Below are 22,464 nucleotides of genomic sequence, written 5' to 3'. Positions count from 1 at the left end.
GCAGACTAGAGCAGAAAAGAGAAGGAGGACAGTGAAAGAAAGGAGCTGCCCCAAAGAGACACCTATTTCCTCATATACTTCAACAGTTAATCTTGTCACAACAAGTTTGTGAAATCAGGGCCCACAACAATTTGGCTTTTAGAAAAAAATTATTATTACAGCAGAATAACCATTACATTCAAAATAATGGACATTTGTACAAAAGTAGAGTCATACAGTCAGCAGTGAAAAAAACTAGTAGAAACACCTCTTCAAAGTATTGTCAGAGGAGCATCTTGTGATGACAAAACCCGTAGCTAAAAGATGTGGTACAAAACAAGAGCTGAGTCCAGCAACGAGAAGAGAAACTAGACTGGGGCAATAACAACTCTGAGAAACTCATATACAGAGTAATGCAAAGCACAGAGTTGTTAAACCCTTTGCTACATTAGCTGACCTTCATCTTCACCATTATACAAACAAACCCCTTCAGTTATTGGATTTTGGTACTCCTCTAAGCATCTGGCACATTGGGAAGAATTTCAGGAAGTGCACTTTAGAGGTGCATACAGCAGTTTTCTCTCCAGGTAGTTTAACATTAAAATGCAGGCTTGTTCATGTATTCTTCCACTGTCTAGAAACAAAAAAAAAAAAAAAAAAAAAAAAAGAAACAGATGGATTATGGAAATCTGACGTTTAAATCATGCCACAGCACAGCTGTGGCTAAACTCATCACACCAGGGGCCTTTGCACACAGTGGCTGAGTTCTGTGTGCACAGGGCAGAGCAGGTGAAACCTGCTCAACTCCCACAGCACGGCCCAAGCCAGTTCTACCACTGTGCTGCTCCCTTCAGGATTGTAATGAATCCTTCACTACCAAGAGAAAAAATGAATGAAACCCATCACATCCAACTATTTTTGCCATCCCTGCTCAGTGTTACTCATTACATTCCAAGTTACATATCTGTGCACTGCAGAGAAACCACACAGGTGCTTCTGAATGAAAGCAGAGTTTGCCAGCACATACTCTTTCCAATTTTAAATGTTAATAGCAGGTCATGTTTCCAATGCTATTAGTGAAATAGAAGAGATTTTCCTGTATTTACATGTACATATGCATACATAAAATATAAGCTTAGATTATGTTCTTATATTAAAGAAGTATCTTAGATACATCTTAAACTATTTCTTAGTAAACTCTAGCAGTTAAGCTGCAAGAGAGCAACAGCTTTATAAAAAGACCCTCCAGATACCAAAAGGGTTGAATTGAAAGCTTATGTAACTGCACTGCTGTACCTGTTGAAACTGAATGTAATACACACTTGGATAATTAAGTACCAGAAGTGCTTAGCTGTGTTTTCATCTCCTGTCAAACAAGGAAGAGGTATGAAGATGAGGTGTTTGCCTTTTGTCCTCCTCTGCCTTACCTCCTGCAACATGTCAGACTCTTCTATGGCTTTCACTGCAGTCTTCTTTGAAGTCTCTTGTACTTCTCCACCAATTATAAACTCATCAAGAATAAAATAAGCTTTTTCAAAATTAAAGATAATATCCAGCTCGCACACCTGCCAGAACAAGAGGCCACAACCATGTTTAAACCATGTTTACAGTATTTTAAGCACTACTAGGCCAAAAGCTGTTGTGATGATCAAACATCCTCAGCATAAGCACCCCTGTGGCAGGTAGCAGGGTGAAGAAACAAACTGCATGTTATGTAATGTTGAAGCTTCTGCACATGTTCTCTCCACATATGCAGACTTACAGCAAAGATAGTCCACTTATTATTAAGTTCATGTTGGTTGTCAGAGATCCAAGCTGACTTCCTGGCCCACTAACCCTATCACAGGTTCTACACAGCCCTTGCAGTATGGGTTACCCCTAGGTTCACATTTTCACAGAGCAAGACAATTCCCTGCCCAGCAACAGCCACCAACTAACTGCTTTTTAGTTTTGAGGCAGTACAGACATGTCATGGCACGCTGACTTAACTAAGATATGAATTAAGGTAGGCAGGAAAATGTCAAAAATATTCAGAGAAAAGATGGGTCTCTTATATTCTCTAAAGACTTGCTGAAAGACTTATTTGGACCTTAAAAACACATTGATTTTATCTTTTGCCTCTATGTCCTTAATTGTTACACAGTATTACGAGACAAACAAAACCAGTATACCTGAAGATGTCAGGAGAGAGAATTAAAGTACTTTTACCTGTTTTGAGTTTTTGAAATAATGTTTCCTGAAGCTTTCCCTTCAAATTCTATACCAAGACAGACATACAAAGCATCAAGATTTATTCTGGTCAAGAGGAAAAAAGGATGGAAAAACAATCTTATAACCATTTCAGCACTGTTTTATAAAATACTCTAATAATTAATTTCATTCTGGACTGAGAGCTCCTGCAGGGCAAGTGCAGCAGATGGAACACAAAGAAAATCAGCTCCACATAATTTTGTTTATCAGACAGACAGGAATGAGTTCATGGGAGAAAGTGAAACCTACGTTTCCAAAGTATCTGTCCAGGAGCTCCACATATCGATGAACGACCTCTAGTGTCAGGAGCTCGTTATCCTGGTCTTCTATTGCACAGCAGAAATACAAACTAGCATACCTGGGGAAACAGGCAAAAACAGTCAAAACCATGTCAGTGAATAGCTGGGACCTCAGTGCCCTGCTCATCTCTTACACGTCATTCATATGACAGTTAATTCTTATCTAGTTTCTAAAATAAACATTTTCTTTCACTCTTATAGTGTCCCAGAGAACACTTGCAAAGTTCAGATAATTTAAACAATTATTATTTTAGTTAGAAGAATCAACTCCACCCTTGGTAAAGTGGGACACCTGTAACACTGAAACAGGCAATAAATCAGTAGTAAGTAGTTCCTTCAGAGCTCCTCCTCCTGCTGCAACAGCACTACAGTAAGTGGGGTTAATTAAACTATAGGAGGAGCTACTCCTTCTAATTAAAAAATAAAAATAAGGCAAAGATGAAAGAAGTTACATCTCAGTAAGCCTGCTGGCTCTCAAATGACAGTGTTTTACAGAGGGCTAGAATGTATGAAGCTGCTTAGACCAAAGAAGCTTTGTAACTAACTTGTACCAAAACTTTAATGTTTAAACCAACCCAAGATCTATTCAGCTTGCTGATACTGTGGCTGGAGGCCAACTTGTCACAGCTTCTGATCAGATGTTTATATCCCTCCCATCACAGCATGGAACTCAGTTTTTGCTAAATGGGAGATGATTAATTTACCCAGTGTACTACACATTAAGGCTACATTTGTTTGCTACAACTTTGGGAGAACAAACAGGCAGTTAACATTAGGCATCGTGGAACTGGGGACCAGTGATTTCTTTGGAAAAGGAAATGAGAATTAATACTTTCCAGAGCAACAAATATTTCAAAACCAAAATGTGACAGAATTATGAAAGCACCTTGGAACAGTTCCTCCAATCTCCACAGCTGATAAAACCCAGCACACACATCTCAGCCAGGCTACCCTGTGCAATTTGAAGGGGTAGTGAGGTCTAATGCCTTCTAAACACCAATACCTATTAGGTTACTCCTGTGTTTCTCATTTGCCAGACTGTACCAGTATTTTCCACCCCACAATTACCCTGCTGGTTTGCCCAGGGACACTGCCTTGTTATACTTAGATTGCCAATGGCAGGCTCCTAACTCAGCCCAGCACTATGAGTGTTGTTTGCTGCTTTTCCTTAAGTGAGCCCTTCTTTTTCCTCTCCTAGCATGAGTTATTCATATGAATAGTGATTATACGTTCTTACAAAATTACTCACACCTTTTGTAAACAAGCTTGAGGTCTTTCCAGTCAACAAAACTACTTGTTTTTTGATTGCGAGACAAAATAATCTGAATAATTTCTCGAATGATCTTTTTCTTCTCTTTATCAGGTAGCGTCGTGTACCATTTCTGAAGCCTTAACTTCCCCTGCCGACTGAACAGCAGTATAAAGTGTATCTAGAGTAAACAAAGCAACATGGTTAACACCAGGGCCATGGCCGGGGAAGAGCATTCCTCTGCCTGGCACCAGAAATCCGAGTCCTGGCCACACACCTCCAACCCTGGCGTGATGGTTGGACATGGTGTCACTGAGGTCTGGGGGAGGCTCAGCACAGCAAAGATCTCTCCTCTCTCCTGTTTCTTACCCAGGCAGCTCTCCCCACCCTGTGGCACATCTTCCCTAGGTAAACCCTTTACATCCTCTCCTACCCATTCTCCTTACCTTCTGCAAACAGCAGCTTTGCTTCCTTTTCTGCCCCTGCCCTGGGGAACAGGAGGAGCATCACCAGTTTGCAGTGGTGAGAAGAGGGCACCACCCCCTCCTCCAGCAAAATCAGATGCCTCAGCAAAGGGAGTAAAGACTTACCCAGAACAGGAGTAGGGAAATCAGGATCAGTGTGGCAGAGACTAGAAATATAAAGACTGAGATAGCAATCGTAATCACTAACAACTCTGATATTGCACTATTTCAGATCACAAAACAGCAGGCTCCTAGAAGAGGCAATAAGGGGCAGAAGAAACCTACTTTGGAAAGGAAGTTTGACTGGTTTTACTGAAGAAATGAGGATATTACAAAATTCAGACAACTGTATTAGTGAAGGACAGACCTCAGTGAGAGATACTGTATTAAATAAAGGACAGTATCTATACTGTACAAAAATTTCAACTTTAAAGCTAGTCATAACTTTACAAGGTTTGACCTATGATTGTTTCATGCTTAGCATAAATAGTAGTACTGAAATACACAAGAGCCAGCTTTTAAATGCCAATGGGGCTTTGGGAGAAAAGTACCAATTCACATTTATATAAATAGTACTACTAGCAGGTTAAAATAACTGATCATAGTGTATATTAGCAGTATAGTATTCCATTCACCCAGAGCATGAAAATGGCTTTAGGAATGCAGGACATCAATTTGAGGACAAGATCCTTCTCCAATAGGACATCTCCTGCTAAATGGAAAAAAACCCATACAAACCCACCTGGAGGTGGGGGGCAGATAGAGATGTGTTTAATGGCTGAAGACATCTGAACTGCCCTGCTCTTGCCAGGCATCCTGACTGCTGTTCTCACCAGCACCCATCCCAGGAGCCAGGGGTCTGCAGGAAGGGCAGCCATAGCTATATCCATTTGTGTGACAGGTACACTGCCAGTTGTCCATACAGTCATTGGTGGTTTCCCCCGATGCTGGGGTGACCAGGGAGAAGCACAGGAGCCTCACTTTCCTCACTTGCTCCCAATCCTTGCAATGCCCTGATGCAGCAGGTCTCTTACCACATCCCTCACCATTAGCCTAACCTTATCCTTCCCTAGAAGTTTTTCAATCTCTACCCTAATCCCTTCTGCTCCTTGTTTCCCGTTCCAGTTTATTGCTGTACCTATACTTCATTACTACATTTCCAAGTGAAGATTATAAAGTTAATGTTCACAATCACTATGAAGATTACAACTCAGATTTCTGTGAAGATACAATCATTCCAGACTCTGGCAAAGTCTAAGCAGAGAAGTCAGAAGTTTCTACACAAAAGAAAAAAAAAAAAAAAAAAGGGAAAGCTACTGGATTTTAAACAAAGCAATCATTCATAATTCAGAACCATTCTCTAGCTATTGAGTTGCACAGTTGAGTAATCTGGAGATAAGAGTGCTGACTATACTGAGAAAGACTTCAAATTAGGGAAAGGAGGAAGGTTTTAGTCATGTGTGTCTTTGGCAGGATCTACTACTGGATATAAGGCTCTTGCCATTGTTAGTCTAATGTGCTTGATAAAATTACAAGGATTTTGTAGCTGCATTCTGCTGAGTCCTATAATACTCTCCAGACAAGCTTCCTAAATAGAAACAAGTATGCTGCTGGCAGGACACATGGCCTGATTACAGTGAAGAGCAAAGCACCATGGTTTTGCTTTTCTCCGTTCATACTACCAGCTGGGATTTAACATGGGAATCTTCCAGCTGCCAGGGTTATCCCTTCCCAGGTGATGTAGGGACTCCCTGTCCATACACTTGCACACTGAGGAGCTGGCTGAATGAAAGGCTATTTTGCTTGCTGCACAGCACATTAACTCCAAAGCCCTTGTAAAGATGAGGATGTTTTGAAAACAGAGCACAGGTTCCACAGTTAAGAGCAGCAGGTCAGCAGGAGTCCATCTAAAAGCCATTGGGTAGAGGTAGCAGCTCTTTGATAAACAAATTTCTAAAAATATGGTGAATCATCAGATAGGAGAGGATGATCAGATTTGACTGAAAATGCAGGAAATGAGTCAATGAATCTCTCAAAAGCTGACAGCATGTTCAGCATAAGACTGTGAGCTTTGTGGCACCCTTTGTCTGCAGTGTTTCAATAGGAAAAGAAAATGAAAAGGTATTCTGGTTTAGGGTCAGCTGTTGGACCCAAGAGACCTTAAACCTGAGTGCCTGCATGTAATACACATATATATCTGCAGAACTGCAACCTTATGCCTCTAAAAGGTTTAATACCACCAACAAACCAGGGAATCACTGTGAATATTACCACCACTTTCTGCCAATTACTTACTGCAGGATGTTATGCTTCACCGATAGGAAAGTGAGCTGCTCTCCACATAAACCTGCTTTGAGAACTCCACGGATTCTTCTACACATGCAGGTGATGTCTCACCACCACTTTTATGAGCTGAGGCAATGTTCTTTGCAATCAGAAAATATCCATTAATGCTCCTAGATGCATAAACAGTCATACACAAGCTCCAAAAATCTCATTTTTTTTGTGTCTCCTGTCCCACAGTGTCATATGCAGACTGTAACTGCATACCTCACATGGCAATTTTATTATTACATTAATATATACACATAGAAAATGGCACAATTCTAAATTTTATAGTCTGCAGTAAAATAGTGCACCCTCAAGCCTAGGTACATACCACTGGTCAGCTAAGAATTACTGTAACAAAACAACTTATTAGAAAGCTGCAGGTACTTAGAAGCAAAAACATCGTGTGTGGGGTTTCTTCTCTTTTGGTTCTTCTTCCTTTTCCTAATTTCTGAAACCCCTTCATTTTGGGGAACTCTGTAGGAGGTAAATAATACATTCTTAAAAGGCTAAATGGCTTTCAGCATTTTCAATTTCAACATCCAGTGCTGTTCCATTCAGTTCAGCTTTGCTCTGCCCAGCGCCACTGTCATGACACAACACATTCCTCACTCTCATGGCTGTTCATTACATCCCACTGGAAAGACACTGATGCATCAATAAACCTGGTAATATTGAAGTACTGCACAAACACAAATCTAACAGCTCATCTGTCCTTGCTCCTTGACTGTGAAAACATATTTGCTTTCCTATAGTGCTGATGACAAGATAGATGTTGATTAAGAAATTTTTGGTTCATTTTCAGCAGCCAAACTGCAAAGAGAAGTAGATTATCCTGCAATGCTTTACTCATCTTTAGAAGTTCTAATTCCAGAGGAAAACAAAGGCAAATGACTTGCTACAAGCAGAATACCTTAGAAAGCAGGGTGCTTGGCTGCCTTTCTTACCATCCCAGGGCATGCTGGCTGTGACTAACAATCATCAGACCCAGGGCTGATGCCAGAGGGAATTTTTAGGTCCAAGACTGAGTGGGTTGGGATGAAGAGTACAGTTCCTAAGAGAGCACTGGCTTCCTTCACATGTGGAGTCTGTGGAGACAAGCTTTGGTCTGGGAGCTGAGAGTAATTTTATTAGCTTGTTTTACTGAATCAGACCAAACCACCCACACCACTGTGCAAAATGACCTCCATAAACATCAGTAAATAATCCAAATGACTGTACTTTTTATTTGTAGGCTATTGGAAAAATAGTTTGTTGAGTTATTTTTTAGAGCAAACATTTAAACCAGATTTCTAAACTGAAACTCTATCCCCTTCTCATGCATCTATGAATCAATTGCAGCAGTAAGTTACTTAACAGACTGGAAAGTTATGGGGCCTTCTGTTCTATCAAGATTTACAAAACTGTACCAGGATAAAAAACAACACCCTTAGTTTCAGGGCTATTTAAAAAAAATCAAATGCTAGATTTTGACATAGAATAATTTACCAATAAATAGAATAGACATCAAAAATGCAAAATACAGAAGGTTTGTGTATTCATGAACAGCAAATAGGAGAGAGATAGAGGAAACTAACACACACTGTGATTTCTTTCCACCTTCCTTGAGGGACCTTTCCCTCCTTTAACTAATGGGCTGTAGCAATCTGATAAGCAGCTCACCCAAGCTTGTCTCTGGACTGCTCCCTGCCAGGACTACAGGTCCCCTTTGGTGCAGCCTTCCCCACTGTTTGGCCATTACACACTTCAGACTGATCAAACACATTACAACTGGCTCAGTAGTTTCAAACTTGGATCATTTTTGCCTTTACAGAGGGTTTAAAATTTAACCTAATCTGCAACAATTAGTACAACTGTCTAAAGGGCTGCATTCCATTACATACACACCAAACCACTTGCAGGGGTAGCAGATAAAAATGAATACATGAGAAAGGGGCTTTCCTAGAGTAATTTCTCCAGTTCACTGTTTAATAACACCAACATGTAAAAGATGTTCCATTTCTTCCTGCAAGGTGATCTCCAGGGGTGTGCAAGAGGCTCTAATTCACCTCACTGTGAGAAATAACATGCACTAGAACTGCTGCACCTCTTCCTGTAATTCAACCTGCAGAACATTGGCTGACTGGTTCCAAACCTGTTCTGTGGCATTTGGCTTCACCATGTCCCCGGGGGAGGAGAGGAGGACAGAGATGGGAACTCATCAAGGAGCCTCAGGGGAGGGGAGGCAGAAGAGGAAGACTGCAGGAAAAAGAGCAAGAATTCTCTTTCCTGTCTGGGTGTGTGGTTGGGCAAAGATTTGCTTGGTGAGGCAGCTCTGTCACTTCAGCAGCTCTGGGCTTACACTCTGCTTCAGCTGTAACCTCTCCAAATTCGGTTAAAAGCCCTCCAAAATCAAAGCCACCTTTATAAAACAGACACCTGAAATTCACATGCAAGTAAAATCTGCAAATTAGGAATTGCTATCCTTAAACAGACATCTTGGCAGAGTGAGGAAACTTTCAGCTTTCCTAAAAACTTTCTGTAGGGCAATAGACAATACAAGACATGCTAATCAATGAAAATTCCCAGACCACATAAAATGGGAAGTGGGATGAATATCCAGACCTTCAGCTGCCAACAGAAGCCTGGGGAAAACCAGCCTGACTGGCTGTACCTGGTGAAGAGGAAGAGACTTGCTACAATAAAGCTCTTTTTTAACTTATTCTGATTCCCCTGAAGTCTGCTTGATCTGCTGCCACTGTTTTAGTCTAATAGATTTCATATTCTGCTTCTCTTTTACTATTTTTCATTCTTTCCTCTGATATGAAAGAATCTATTTCCCAACATAGACAGCTGTCCAGATGTTTTATCAGTTTTTATTTGTACGTCACAACTGAAAATCGACAAAACCTACTTTCACTAAATTTTCTCTTTTAAAAAATATGAACATTCACATTATTCCAGCCATTAGCTTTTTTCTTTTAATCTCCAAAACATTTCAAGAATAAAAAATTCCTTTTAGTTTTTGCTTTGTTTAGTGAGGTGGTTTTTTTGTTTTGTTTTGTTTTGCAGGGGAGGAGGAAAGTAAATACTGAAATTAAAAAAAAAAAAAAGTGAACACAGTTGGTTTGGAATGCCAGGTGTTTAGGATGAAATGAGAAAGATGCACTGAACAGACCTATTGACCTATGAACAATCTACCCACATGAGGACAAGACAGAATACTAACACACTCAAGTACAGGTGTTTTGGTATTCTGCTGTTACATGAAATCCCATCTGGCTACTGACCTTTAATAAACACTCTAGGGTTTCAGGCACTTCTAAAGCAAATATGTAAAATTCAAAACAGACTACTTTATTAAAAATATTAATTTCCTTGTTTGCTCTGTCACAAAAACATTTATTCACAGCAGCACAGGAGCTGACAGATGTTTGTTAAATACTGTTGGCTCTCAGCTTTAAAATTTCAAACACCTGCTTAGTCTGTATGATGTAAGCAAATAAGAAAAAAGAAAATACACACAGACCCAGCAACACAGAAATTCTGAAGCAATGTATTGCTGCCTACCTGGCACAGGATTCTTCCTCACTTAATCTCCATTAGGAACATTTCTGAGCAATTTCCCCTGAACAATACATCCAAAGTCCATGCAATAAAAGCCGTGCCAGGTCATTATAGGCACACGTGACCATAGTTACACATTGATTTGAGATGCTTTTCATGATGCAGAAGTCACCCTTATCTTATTACTGAAGATTTTAAATGGACTAGCACACCAGCATTTCAAGGATATTTATAACATATGGTATTGATCCAGACAGCAACAACCTTCTTGATAGCCTCATTTGAGTTAAATAAAACTATAATCAAAACAGTATAGCTGAGCTCAAGCTGCTCCCTCCTGATCCCTAACTAAGGACCAGAAAACAAAACTCAAGGAGCTTTCTAAGTGCCCAAGCTCCCTCTAGCTCTGCTCCCACTCATCTCTGTATGAGTCCTCCTGACCTTGGCTCATCCCTCATAAACTGGTGGCATTCCTTCACCAGTGAATCCATTCCTCCCTACAGCACAGGCATGGACTGGTGACATTCCTGCCCAGTGTCCTCCCTACAGCACAGGCATGGACTGGTGACATTCCTGCCCAGTGTCCTCCCTACAGCACAGGCATGGACTGGTGACATTCCTGCCCAGTGTCCTCCCTACAGCACAGGCATGGACTGGTGACATTCCTGCCCAGTGTCCTCCCTACAGCACAGGCATGGACTGGTGACATTCCTGCCCAGTGTCCTCCCTACAGCACAGGCATGGACTGGTGACATTCCTGCCCAGTGTCCTCCCTACAGCACAGGCATGCCTGTGCCTCCTCCTCACAGGCTGGGCTGTCCCACCAGCAGCGACAGACTTCCTGCACTGCTCTGGAGAGCAGAGGCAGCACAGCTTTCCAAAACAGCTCCAAAGGGGTAGATGCAGGCAATGGCATCCAGGTTTTACAGAGGATAATTACTCTCAATTTTCCTGAATTTTTATTCCTGCAAGTGGAATTACTCCAGTTTTCAGGTAATAAGTAAGCACAGACACAGGCTGGAGTTTGCCTCAGGCTCTGCCACAGGAGAGCAGGCCAGGGAAGCAGCCACACCACTGTCCCTTCAGTGTCACCACAGGACAGACACAGCAGGGATGCGAACTGGCTGAGCTCACAGAAAGCAGCAGTTTGAAGAGATTTGAAACAATTGTTAGCTAGGTAATCACATCGCTTCTGCCTCCTAGGCTGGGCTCTTAGAGATGTTTTTATTTGCTTACATGACTTTGGGAGGCAGAGGACCCCTTCATTAGGTTACTACAAGGAGGAAGGGACCAGGGCAGAGGCTAACAAGCTGCTGAGAGCTACCCCTAATTCACTACAACCCCAGTGCACTTTACAGGCACAAGAAGCTATTTTTCCAGCCTGTTCCTTGAACTCAAAGTGAAGAAACAGAGCTAAAATCTCACCCAGTGGATCCCAGCAAAAGGTTTCTCTTTTAGTTTCATTTCCACTTGTCTTATCAGTTATTTACAAAGCCCTGCTACATGAAGGCACTGCAGTGCCCTTCCCTTGCCTCTGACCTCTCTAGGAGCAAAGTTAAAAACCTTTGCTCTGGGACAAGGCAGGCACACCCAGATGGTGACAAGCTAACCTGGCTCCTCAGGCAGCTGACTGCTCCAGCCTGGCAATTCCCATGTGCAGATTGGAACAGTTCAGATTGGCAGCAGCCTCACACCCGTTCCTCCAGCTCCCAACAAAGATGCTCACAGAAAACCTGAGCTCCAAAATGACTAAGGATACATGTGAGCTCAGATCATGTTTATAACTCTGAAAGAGCACAGAATAATTTTCTGGAAACACTGAAGCATTTAACTTATGCATTTTCAATTAAGAAATTCTCCATTCTCCCTTTTAAAATGGCATTCTTTCATTAAGGTAAAAAACCAACATGGATTTATCCTAAGTATAAACATAAAAGAAGCAATCACTGTTTACAGAAGGAAGGGCCAGAGCAGAAAATCTTCCGAAATGCTTTATATGTTGGCCCAATATTTAGCCTGTAGAATAAGAAAGGATCAAAAATTCATTCTGCTATTTCTCCAAGTCCTGTCATGAGACTTCAAAGAAGGGAAATGCCTGAGGTACTGCCTTTCCCATCCCATCTCCTGAGCCCAGAGGCTGTTGAAAGTTTCATGCAGCACCTCCCACAGCTTCTCTAGAGCTCGGAGCACACAGGCACTCACCCAACACCTCACCTGCTCTCCTTCCAGCACAAAGCCTTGCACGACAAAGGCACAACATGGTACATTTCTGCATTTTAATCAAACAACAGTGAGTCTGTTTCTCATTCCTTTGTAGTTAGTACCCATCACTTACCCTAGGGGGCTAAGCAGAGGATGGTGACCACAGAGCTCCTGTGCTGGTTAACAAGCCACTGAGAACTGCTTGAGTGTCTGAGCAGAACTATCCCCAAGCTCCAAAGCCAAGCAGCAAGGCAACAACAGGCATTTACTGGTTAGTGAAGAGGGATTTTAATGCCCTCCTTAACAGAGGAGAGCAGATGGACATCCTACATAAACTCAGCAAGCTAGAGAAGAAAAAACAGTGATGCATGGAGTACTTAGGGTTATATCTGTAATACTGAGAAACACACATCAGGACATTCTAGGTCAGACAGGCACGCCTGGCCAGAAAAGCACGCCAAGCTTGCTTTCAAACACACAAATGGAAATTGCACCTTCCCATCCTAACCCAAAGCCTTTGCATGCATATTCCTACTCCCAAATGAAGTGCCATGCTTGCAGGACTGGATCTTGCAACTCCCTCTCTACATTGCAACATCTGCAGAAATGCAAAGGCCCAGGGGTGGCCACTCAAGAAAGCACAGAGCCAACGCAGCCAAGAAAATGCAGATGACAGCCTGCAGGAATAGGACAGTAGGAAATGAAAGGGCAGGGATGGAAATCAGTAACTGGGCACATGTGATACAGACAGAATTCTTTTCACACAAACAGTATTGTTTTAATTTAGGCATCACTAGCAAGACCATGACTGGCTCACAGAAATGCCTGATGTGGATGCCAAAGCATAAACCTTGCAAGTACTTGAGGGAGGGGTAGCTCTATGTGCCCTCCCTGACTCACCAGTTTCCTCAGTACTTTCATCACATTGTCCTTTTGCATCTCTTGCAGGTAACTGAGGCTTCAGAAGGTCCATGGGATCATTTATAAAGCATGGGATTTTGAAGCAACTAAAGACATGGAAAAGCAGCAAAATCTGTCATTTTCTTACCTCATGTCAGATCCAGCTGCCCATTATCCTTGCAGCCTTCTTCCTGCATTTGCCATCCCTAAATGCCATGGCGTTCTCTAAAGCCCTCTAGGCATCCCACATCCTAGTAACTCCTGGCTCTGAAATGCCTGCAGTTTCCTTATTTCTTTTTAAAATATATTTATTTTTTAAAAAGAAAATATTATTACACTGCTGATTATTAAGCAATTAATCAGCAGATGATCTACCATAACATTTTATTTGCTTTCCAGGAATGAGCTTAATATCCAGGGATAGTAAAGCATGAATGGCAATTCCTGCATGGCCTGAGCAGGCTCCAGTATTAAACAGTGACCATCTGTAATGGTCACGGGCACTCCGAGAAGGAACATCCAAAACTGGCAAGTCAGAGATTACACACTTCCAAAGACTTGTAAAAACATTTTTCCTCACAAATCCCACAGAACACTGTTCTGAAGTCCAACTGAATGACAAGGAGTAAGAGAATGCCAGATTATGGATCAGCCCCTGAGCTGCACTCTCATCTAAGCAGCTTCCAGAAGGACAAGAGCATAAGGAACAAGGCATGTGTAAAATCATGTGGTAGTCCCACCTCCAAGAATCAGAGGTTTAAGAATTATGGGACAGGAACTGCATGCAAACAACCCACTTGTGGCCCCACCCTTTATGTAAAGAGGGTTTACTGGGACACCCACAGCACACTCAGCAGTGGACTGAAAACAGTCATCTACACTGTGTAAAAAAGTATTCCCATTTATTTTTTATACATTTAGTGATTAAAATTTTCACAGGACATACCCTGATTCTTTGTAAAGCAACCAATCTTTAAGTGTTCATGATTTCATGTGTTTCTATCACTTCCCCTGCAGTCACCTCTTTGCAAGCAGAAAGTCTACAAACTCAGGATCTTCTACACAGGATGATATTCCACTGCCATTTTACCATAGTAAAAAGTTCACTACAAGACAAATCAACAAAGAAATACCACATGAACTTTTTTTTGTCATCTAGTGTAAGAACTGCTGCCTTCAACAACACACTAATTTATTTGTCATTTTCTCTCCTCTCATCTGTTCTAATCAGTTGTCTTCCTTGTCTTTCAGAGGTAAATGCCTACAGGCAAGGTTCATTGTCCTCGTGAGGCCAATACACAGCTCTATCATGAATGGAAAATAAGCAGTCATTCTTAGAACTGTAAATAGTAAATTCTGTGCAGCACTGAAAACATCTTTTGCAGATCTATGTCCATTTTCACCATTAATGGCATTGAGAGTGTTGATGAGATCAATAGTCAGAAGAGCTGAGAGTTCATTTACAAACACCAGGGAAGTGTCAGCAGCTGCAGTCACAGCAACTAATATTTCCACCCCAGCTTCTAGATCAGTGACTGGTTATCAAATGTCTTGCTAAGTGGAAACAGTGCTTGCCAACTCCTTTTCTATTCAGGCCAAGTACATTTTTAGAGCAACGGTGCTCAATGGGATTCTTTTGATCTTTCTCCTGGGTTTCAGATTATGCCACAAGTATTAATTTGTCTCCCTGTAGTGATGAGTAGCACAGGTAGGAGGGAATCACACCCTTTACTATACAGGCACCAATTCTGCATGCAGAGCTATGCAAGCAGAGCTCTGTATTTATTCACAAAGGTAATCCTGATAACACTGAGGCAGCAGTAGGATCGAGGTGTTGCAACACTTACAGGCACAAGAGACTAACAGCAACACATGTCCTTGGGGAGACTTATCTTTTTCTCCTCTGTGCTCTCTCCCCACTCTCTGACTTCGTTAAGACAGCAATCCTTCATGACATGTATCTCTGCTGCACCCACATATATCAGGAAGCAGAATTTAGTCTTTCTAAAAAGTAATTAAAAAAAAAAAAAACATGTCACAAAGCACAAGCTGGTCATACAAGCTGTGTTTCTCAGCTGGATATGAAATCAGCTTTGCTAAACAGACTCTTCCCTGAAACTTACCTGGAAATCTGCAAGAGAGCAAACAATTGGAACAACCCTCTTCCTAAGACATGGTACCATTTGCACAAGCACCTTTAATTCCAGCTCAAAACACAGAAAAAGGTGGCAAGCACAGCTCATTCCAAAACAGAGGAACCAGTCTATGGAAAGTTTAAATGACCTGTGTAAAGTTCATCACTTGAGAGCCTGGATAAGGCTTCTTCTTGGTTTATAACCCAGCAAACCCTTTTTTCTCGACTCATAACTGAGTGTTAACAACCCCTACGCCTTTCCAGAGACTAGATGACAAGAGGAATTTAAAGCTAGAGCTCCCTGACAAAGCACCGTTTCATCAGCACCAGATTCTCAAGCGAAGAACAGGGTAAGGCTGACAGCACTAATATAATGCAGTAACACCAGCAAGTGCTTGTACAATGGCCTCAAAAAAAAAAAAATTCTTACTTGTAAAAATGCATACTCACCTTGTAAAATTCTAACCATCAATACAGCAGCCAGACTCCAGATCGTCAATAGCAGCACTCTTGTAAAAGCAGTGCTCCCCTGGGACTATCGTGAGTGCTTTGAAAACTGGCATTTGTGAAGTACCCGCATCAAGGAGAGTTCTGAGATCAGATTCCCTGAAATCAGCTCCCATATTTACTGACCTTCAAGGGCAAAACAGGAACTCAGTTGTTTACATAAGCTTTACCAAAGGGAACTGGGTATGTAGGGCTGTCTCGGGGTGTAACCAGAAAAGTTACATCTCTACAGGGACTTAAGGTGTGGAGACTGCATTGCCATCTGTAAACTCATTACTGTGCATATTCTATTTGCAAACATAATGACAGGTACACCTTTCTAAATACAGGAGACTAACACATATTTAGCATTCTGGCTAAACCACTAAAGAGAAACAACATAGTCTGCCTTTGAGGATAGAGACAAACAACAGCACTTGGCCTCCACTGAAGGAGTTGAGAGGCTTCTGTTCAGCTGCACTGCCAGTAACTGGTAGTACAGGTGCACACAATGGGCAAATTGTGCAAGACAGCAGCTTGGGGCATGCCCGCAGAACCTGCCTCAAGCCTGAATTATCAAGCAGTGAGATGGTTTCTCTATTAACAGGCATCATTGACCATCTCTACTTGGGAGCCTGCAGTCCCCCCGTGGGGAAAATCCAGCTGTTCTCTGGATGCTGGCCATCATTCTTAACAAAAGAGAGCATCCACAGTGACCTTTTCTGATCTCAGCAAACCAACACCAAGCGCAGCACTGGAGAGGCGAAGGTCCCTTCCCGGACCCTGCCCGTCCAGCCCTTTAACCCGAAGGGCTGCTGCCCCTTCCAGCTCGAACCCGCCACTGCCAGCCCTGGAGCCGGGTCGCACAGTGACACTGGTGACCGATAGAAGGCTCAGAACCAGATCCATACGCTCTCGCTGATGCGGTGCAGCCACATCCCAACAAGCCCCATCAGACCCGGCAGTGGAGCAGAAGCACCCGGGCTGGAGGCAATGCTGCAGTGCAAGCTCTCCACTTACCTGACAACAGGGAATACACCTGGGGAAAAGCTCTTCCCAACGATCCCGTCACAAGAAAACCCACCGCCCAACACTGACCCGCTTTGCCACCAGTCAGCCTGAAGACAGACAGATCCATACGAAACCTCACTCGATCCTCCTCCAGGCATTGGAGCCGACTGGCACCTCTGCTCCTCGAGTTACAGGAAGACTTTTAAAAGCCTCTCTGTAACAGCCTGGTTTTCCTGACTGTCTAAGAAAGGCTCTCGGCGTGACCCGAGCTCATCCCGAGGCTCGGAAAACAAAACGGAAAAGAACAGAACTTTCATTTCCCCCGAACAGGTGCAAACCTTGCTCGAGCCCGCCTGGGAATGGCTTTCAGCGTGCCGGCGCAGCCGGTGCCGAGGGGCGCGGGCAGCCCCGCTCCGCCCGGCCTCGCTCCGCACCCTCACAACGCGCCCGTCCAGGGGCTCGGCGGCTCCGGCGGGGCACGGGCAGCTGCTCCCGCCCGGCCCGGCCCCGCTCCGCTCGGCCCCGCTCACTCACCATGGTGCGGCGGCTGGCTGGGAGCCGGCCCAGCCCGGCCCGGCCGCCTCCGTCCCGCCCGCCCCGCTCAGGTGAGGCCGGGCCGCATCGCCTTCCCACAATGCCCCGAAAGGGAACTCCCGGCGCTCCTCCCGCCGCCCCGGGGAGCGCCGCGGGGCACGGGCAGGGCTGCAGGGACGGCACCGCGGGGCAGGGGCCGTGGCAGGGGCAGGGCTGCACGGAGCGACAGCCCGGCAGCGAGGGTGCTGACAGGCCGCGTGTGCCGGGCCCCCGCCCTGCTGCCCCGTACGTGAGCCGCTCAAAGGGCGCCTTTCTCACCTCGGCACAGCCGACACCAATAAAACGCAGTTATTGTCATCCGCTGGCTCGAGCTACTCCCCGGTCAAGCATTCATGCCCTAAAGACACGGGTAGATCTACAGGCATGATTGCTGTGCTGCCCATCTCCATCAAAATGGAACTCTGATAGTTTAAATACCTTCAGTGACTGGGCTTGGCCGGTGCTTTGTGATGCAGCTGGATGAGAGGGCAGGACATCAGTAAATCCCTGTAACCTGTGGCAGGGATTTGCTGATAAGCAGCTGGTGCCAAAAGAATGCGCAACATCCATAGACTCAGCACTTGAATCAAAAGATCTAAATCCAGCCCTAAGGCTTCTCAAATTCCTACGAGGATTCTGATCCAGATGCAAACTACCGCAGGAGCATAAAGTGAGAAGACTTAGCGTGCTTAAGTCGCACGTCTGTAGTCCAAAGGAGAGACATCTCCCAGAGCACGGCATGCATCAGTTGAGGATATGGATCCCAGCTGCTCGGGGAGGGAAGAACTGTGCCCTGCTCCTGGGTACAGTGGTGCATGTGAGCCATCAGTGAGAAAGGGAAAGAAATCCAAAGGCACCTGGTGACTTCAGGGATCCCTGTGGTGTCAACAACAACCCTTCTGCAGCCTCTGGCTTCAGAGAAGGGAGAGAGATCCCTGGCTAAAAGCAATTGTGCATGTACAGCAGAGAGGACAACTGGGTTGAAACCTGCTCCTAGTTAGAAATGCAAATTTGCAAGAGCAGAGTGCAAATGCAGGTGAGGGCTCCTTATGCCCATTCAACAGCGTGGAGGTAATTTCCGCATTTCCCTAACTGTGCATGACCCTACTCCACTCAGCCCTCCGTAAGTTTTGTGTTGGTCTATACAGACACACTGTTCCTGGAGTCCTTCACAGCTCAGCTGCTTGCTGAGCTGTGGTTTCTGCATGTTGCAGCCCCAGCCCACCAAGCAGCACGTGGCATGCTGTGCTGTGATGCTGCTGGCTGCCTAGTGCTCTGGTTTCACTTCTGGAGTGCACCACACACGAAGTACAAGGCCCAGCTCCCCACAGATCTCAGAGATACTCCTCCATCTGCTCACTTGCCCCTGGCCTCTGCCCTTCCCGAGTGCACAGCCCGGGCCCATAAAGCAGCACGATCTCCAGAGGGCAGGAACATCTCACCCTTTGTGCTGTGGGGTGCAGCACATCCCCTGCCGTGCTGCCAGACAGCACTGGCCTCGCTGGTTTTACTGGGGCACCACCTTGCCTTCAGTGAGCCTGCCACACACATACTTAGTGCAATCAGAATCTGTTAAAGCAGACCAAAACCTTTTACCACATTCTCTGTGGTAAAAGGGCTTGTACTTTTCCAGACTGCTTTTCCTGTGTTCCCTTTTCCTTATTTGCTCACGAAGTCTGGATTCTCCACAATTTAAGTGCAGAACAAAGCATTCATATCACTAGAGCACATACCAAATCATGTACATGTGCCACAAATGTTGGTACCTTATCAGCAGCAACATGTTCAGTAAGTAATCCCAACATTTATAAAGTATTAGAAAAGTGTTAAAATAGCAATCCAAATAATTATAGTCTGTACTGAAGTGATAGGTGTACACAAGCACTTAAAGGATGCCAAGTAGCATTCTATTTAATTTTCCAGCTGTATAAAATTAAAAGCAGGCCAAAAGGTAAATAGGCATTACCAAAGCTCCATCAAGAATTTTTTCAATCCAGAGAAAACTTGTTCTTGTAGCCCTCTTGTGTTCAGATGGATTAACAGCTATTACAGCCACAGCATCCTCCCTTATCTCCCCAAAATCGCAGCTCTGCATGCCTTAACCACACTGCCAGTCAGTTCTTTGTCCTGTACACCTCCACTCAGTTTCTTTCATGGTTTTCCTCTTTCCATCCCGGTTGTAAAATCAGAACCCATTCAGGCTCCCGTGCTTGCAGGCAACCCATGCTCCTGAAACAGCAGAGTGCCCAGTTGGTCTATTCATACCATAAAACAGGGAACCACTGCTTTGGAGTAGGAGGACTAAAGCACCCCTTATTGCCTCAGTGAGCATGCTGATATTCCCAGCATTTCTTCTCCATAAAAGGACTGTAATGAACACAATTTACAGCCTTGTTTCTCTCTTTCAGTTAATGCCTGTGAGTTCAAGTTTTAAACTGAGTGTCCCACAAACACCATTTAGACACGTGCAATTCTCTACCCTTGCAGAAATCACCCTGACATTCTCCAAAGTCTGACTATTGACAGTTCTGTTTATTCCACACGTTCCCTGCCAATCACCAAGTTATGGCTGCACTACTCTGGGTGCCCAATGGGATGGAGCCTTGTAACTGAGGATAAGGAAGTGGGTTGTTTCCTAAACCACACTCACCTTCCATGTCTGCTGCCTCAGCCATCCCTCATTCAACCACTGCAAGACAGACCAGGAGGCTCGGGTGAGCAGGGCAGGTGTGCTTCAAGAGCTGCTTTCGCCTGTCTCAGGGAGCCAAACTCCACCATGGATGTGCTGCTGTGGAGGAAACCTGGAGAAGGAGCCGTATACTATGGAAGAAAGAAAGAGAAATGAATGAGAACAGAGAAAAGACCAAGGACAGCACTAGAACTGACAGCCAGCCATGCCTTAGCAGCAATGCCATCAAGGAGTACAGGCAAGCAGTGCCCACTCTTGATCAGCTGCACAGGTGCACTTGAGCTCATGAAAACTTAGAGTCTGACAGATACACATGTAGATTTTGAGAGCAGCAGAAAACAGGCTTCAGAAAGAAGACTCAGTATAAATAGTGCAAGGCATAGTATCTTCTTTACTTGAAAGACAGCTAGAGTGGCAAAGCTAGGAGCAAGTTAAACCCTAATGTGTATTTCTCTATAAACAAGGTAAAGAGGATAAAAACAGGTACCTCCACAACCCATAATATCTTTGTAATACAAAGCAATTTAGGAATGAATGTACCAGATTTTCTGCAGACAAGCTAGTTAATCTCACCAAAATAAAAATAATACATCAAGAGTGAGTAAAAGAATATGCTTTCACTTCTTTGTGTGACCAGATTATATTTGTCAGAGTATAAAACTTGTCAGAGACCCTGGGTACAAATGTGAGTCAGACAGCAGGTAGTTGCAGCAACTCAGAGCTGCTGATATGCTGGGGGGAAAAGGGTCATGCATAGAAGCAAAAAGCAAAATTTCTCATGACCCCATATCATTTTATGATTTGATATTTAATTTTATGAAAAAAATTGTAGCGATTTTATTACTGATATTATTTTGAAACTTGGATTGCCAGATAAAACAAGTAATGCTGTCTTTGAATCGGTTGAACAATTAGCTTTTGCATATTAAAAAAGACTACACAGCTGCCTACAGCCCATGCCCTTACATCTTCCAGAGGGGCAAGAAGCTTTATAGGATCACTTGATAGCAGCCACTTCAGAGATCCTTGATCCTTGCCTTTTGTGAATGAGAGGTAGAGAAAGCCTTCAAAGGCCACATTGAAACTCCCTGTAAGGTGGTTAGTTGATGACAAAATGAGTTTTTAAATGTTAGGCTGGCAGACATTCATCATTTTCTGTAGCATTTGATCACGGCATTTCACAGTTAGTCAGGTCCTTCAGCACTGAGGACTTGGTCAACAGACATAAAAAACCTTAGAGAGCTTTCCTTCTGAACTCTGTACTAGTGAATATGATCAACATAAAAATCTGTCCCTTTCCTGCATCTACTGTATTCTAAATCTCCTCAATGAGTGAAGTCAACACTACAGGTACTAAGACCTGGCACAGCTATCTGAAATGTAAATGAAGTTTTCAGTATCAGGAATTTGAGAAGTGATCAACTGTGCATTCTCAGTTAGAAAACCAATACATCTGTTTTTGTGCTTTCACTACAAGGACACCATTTGCAACTATTCAGCATTTTCAACTTTAACTAGAGTTAAAGTTTGCCTTATTCAAAACATATGATGGTTTACATAGACATCTAAGTAGGCTTTTCTGACTATAGATCAGCAACAATTTCATTTTTTCCAGTCAGTTTTTGTTGGAACTAGAAAACACGAGAATTTGCCTTGGGAAATGTGAGAAGTTTAAGCAGTTCAAAATGAGACATATGTTAAAAAAAAAACAAAACAAAAAAACCAAGAAAAATTATTATATACCACACAGGCTCTTCAGCCCTCATTCAGAGGTGGCAAGTTTGTCAAAGTCTTCCAGATTCCCTCTCTGACTCCCAAATACCCCAAGGAAGCAGTGAGCCACACACCATACTGATCAACCAACATTCAGACATTCCAAGTGTTACAAAGCCAGCCAGTGCAGTATTTGAGCCTATGAAGACTGTGAACAACTGTGAGGGATAAGGATGCTTTCCAGTTTATTTCCATCCTTTCCCTGTGAGAAAGTATAATGAAACAAGTGCAACCACAACTTCTGTCACTGTGTGCTCTGTATAGATTATATTGTAGGCTGTGCTCACCCCATCCAGCAAAATTAGCATTTCTTTGGCACCTCAGACAGGTCCAAGGCATCTCAGGAAAAGATCCTCTGTAGATAAGAACTTTTGCAGAGCTCTGAAGGGCAGCCAGATGAACCAGAGAAGATGTCTGTGTGAGCTGGCAAGCAGAACACAGGATAGGGTTATACATCCCTAAGTGGGATCACACAGCAGTTGTTCATGTCTCAGCTCACTGGTTTATTGTGGGCCTTTGACCTGGTGCAGCTCATTCAGTTCCAATACAACACACACAACAAGCTCTCCCAGGAATCTACA

The 22,464-nt window shown here is 43.6% G+C and overlaps 1 protein-coding gene across 2 annotated transcripts; it reads right to left on the bottom strand.

The window, feature by feature from the left end:
* Positions 1-130: 130 nt before the first annotated feature.
* Positions 131-17,682, bottom strand: AP1S3 (adaptor related protein complex 1 subunit sigma 3). Of its 2 annotated transcripts, none has more exons than XM_053952302.1 (5): positions 17,383-17,682; positions 3,780-3,958; positions 2,479-2,587; positions 1,407-1,544; positions 131-613 (listed from the first exon to the last, which is right to left on the bottom strand). In XM_053952302.1, the coding sequence occupies exons 1-5, from the start codon at positions 17,383-17,385 to the stop codon at positions 578-580; spliced, it is 465 nt and encodes a 154-aa protein (XP_053808277.1). In that variant the 5' UTR covers positions 17,386-17,682; the 3' UTR covers positions 131-577. The 2 variants fall into 2 exon arrangements, with proteins under 2 accessions (XP_053808277.1, XP_053808276.1); XM_053952301.1 differs by lacking the exon at positions 17,383-17,682 and adding an exon at positions 13,218-13,271.
* Positions 17,683-22,464: the final 4,782 nt, after the last annotated feature.

The sequence above is a fragment of the Vidua chalybeata genome, chromosome 10 (genome assembly GCF_026979565.1).
Source record: "Vidua chalybeata isolate OUT-0048 chromosome 10, bVidCha1 merged haplotype, whole genome shotgun sequence".
Lineage (NCBI taxonomy): Eukaryota > Metazoa > Chordata > Aves > Passeriformes > Viduidae > Vidua > Vidua chalybeata.
This window is presented reverse-complemented; position numbering and strand designations above follow the sequence as displayed.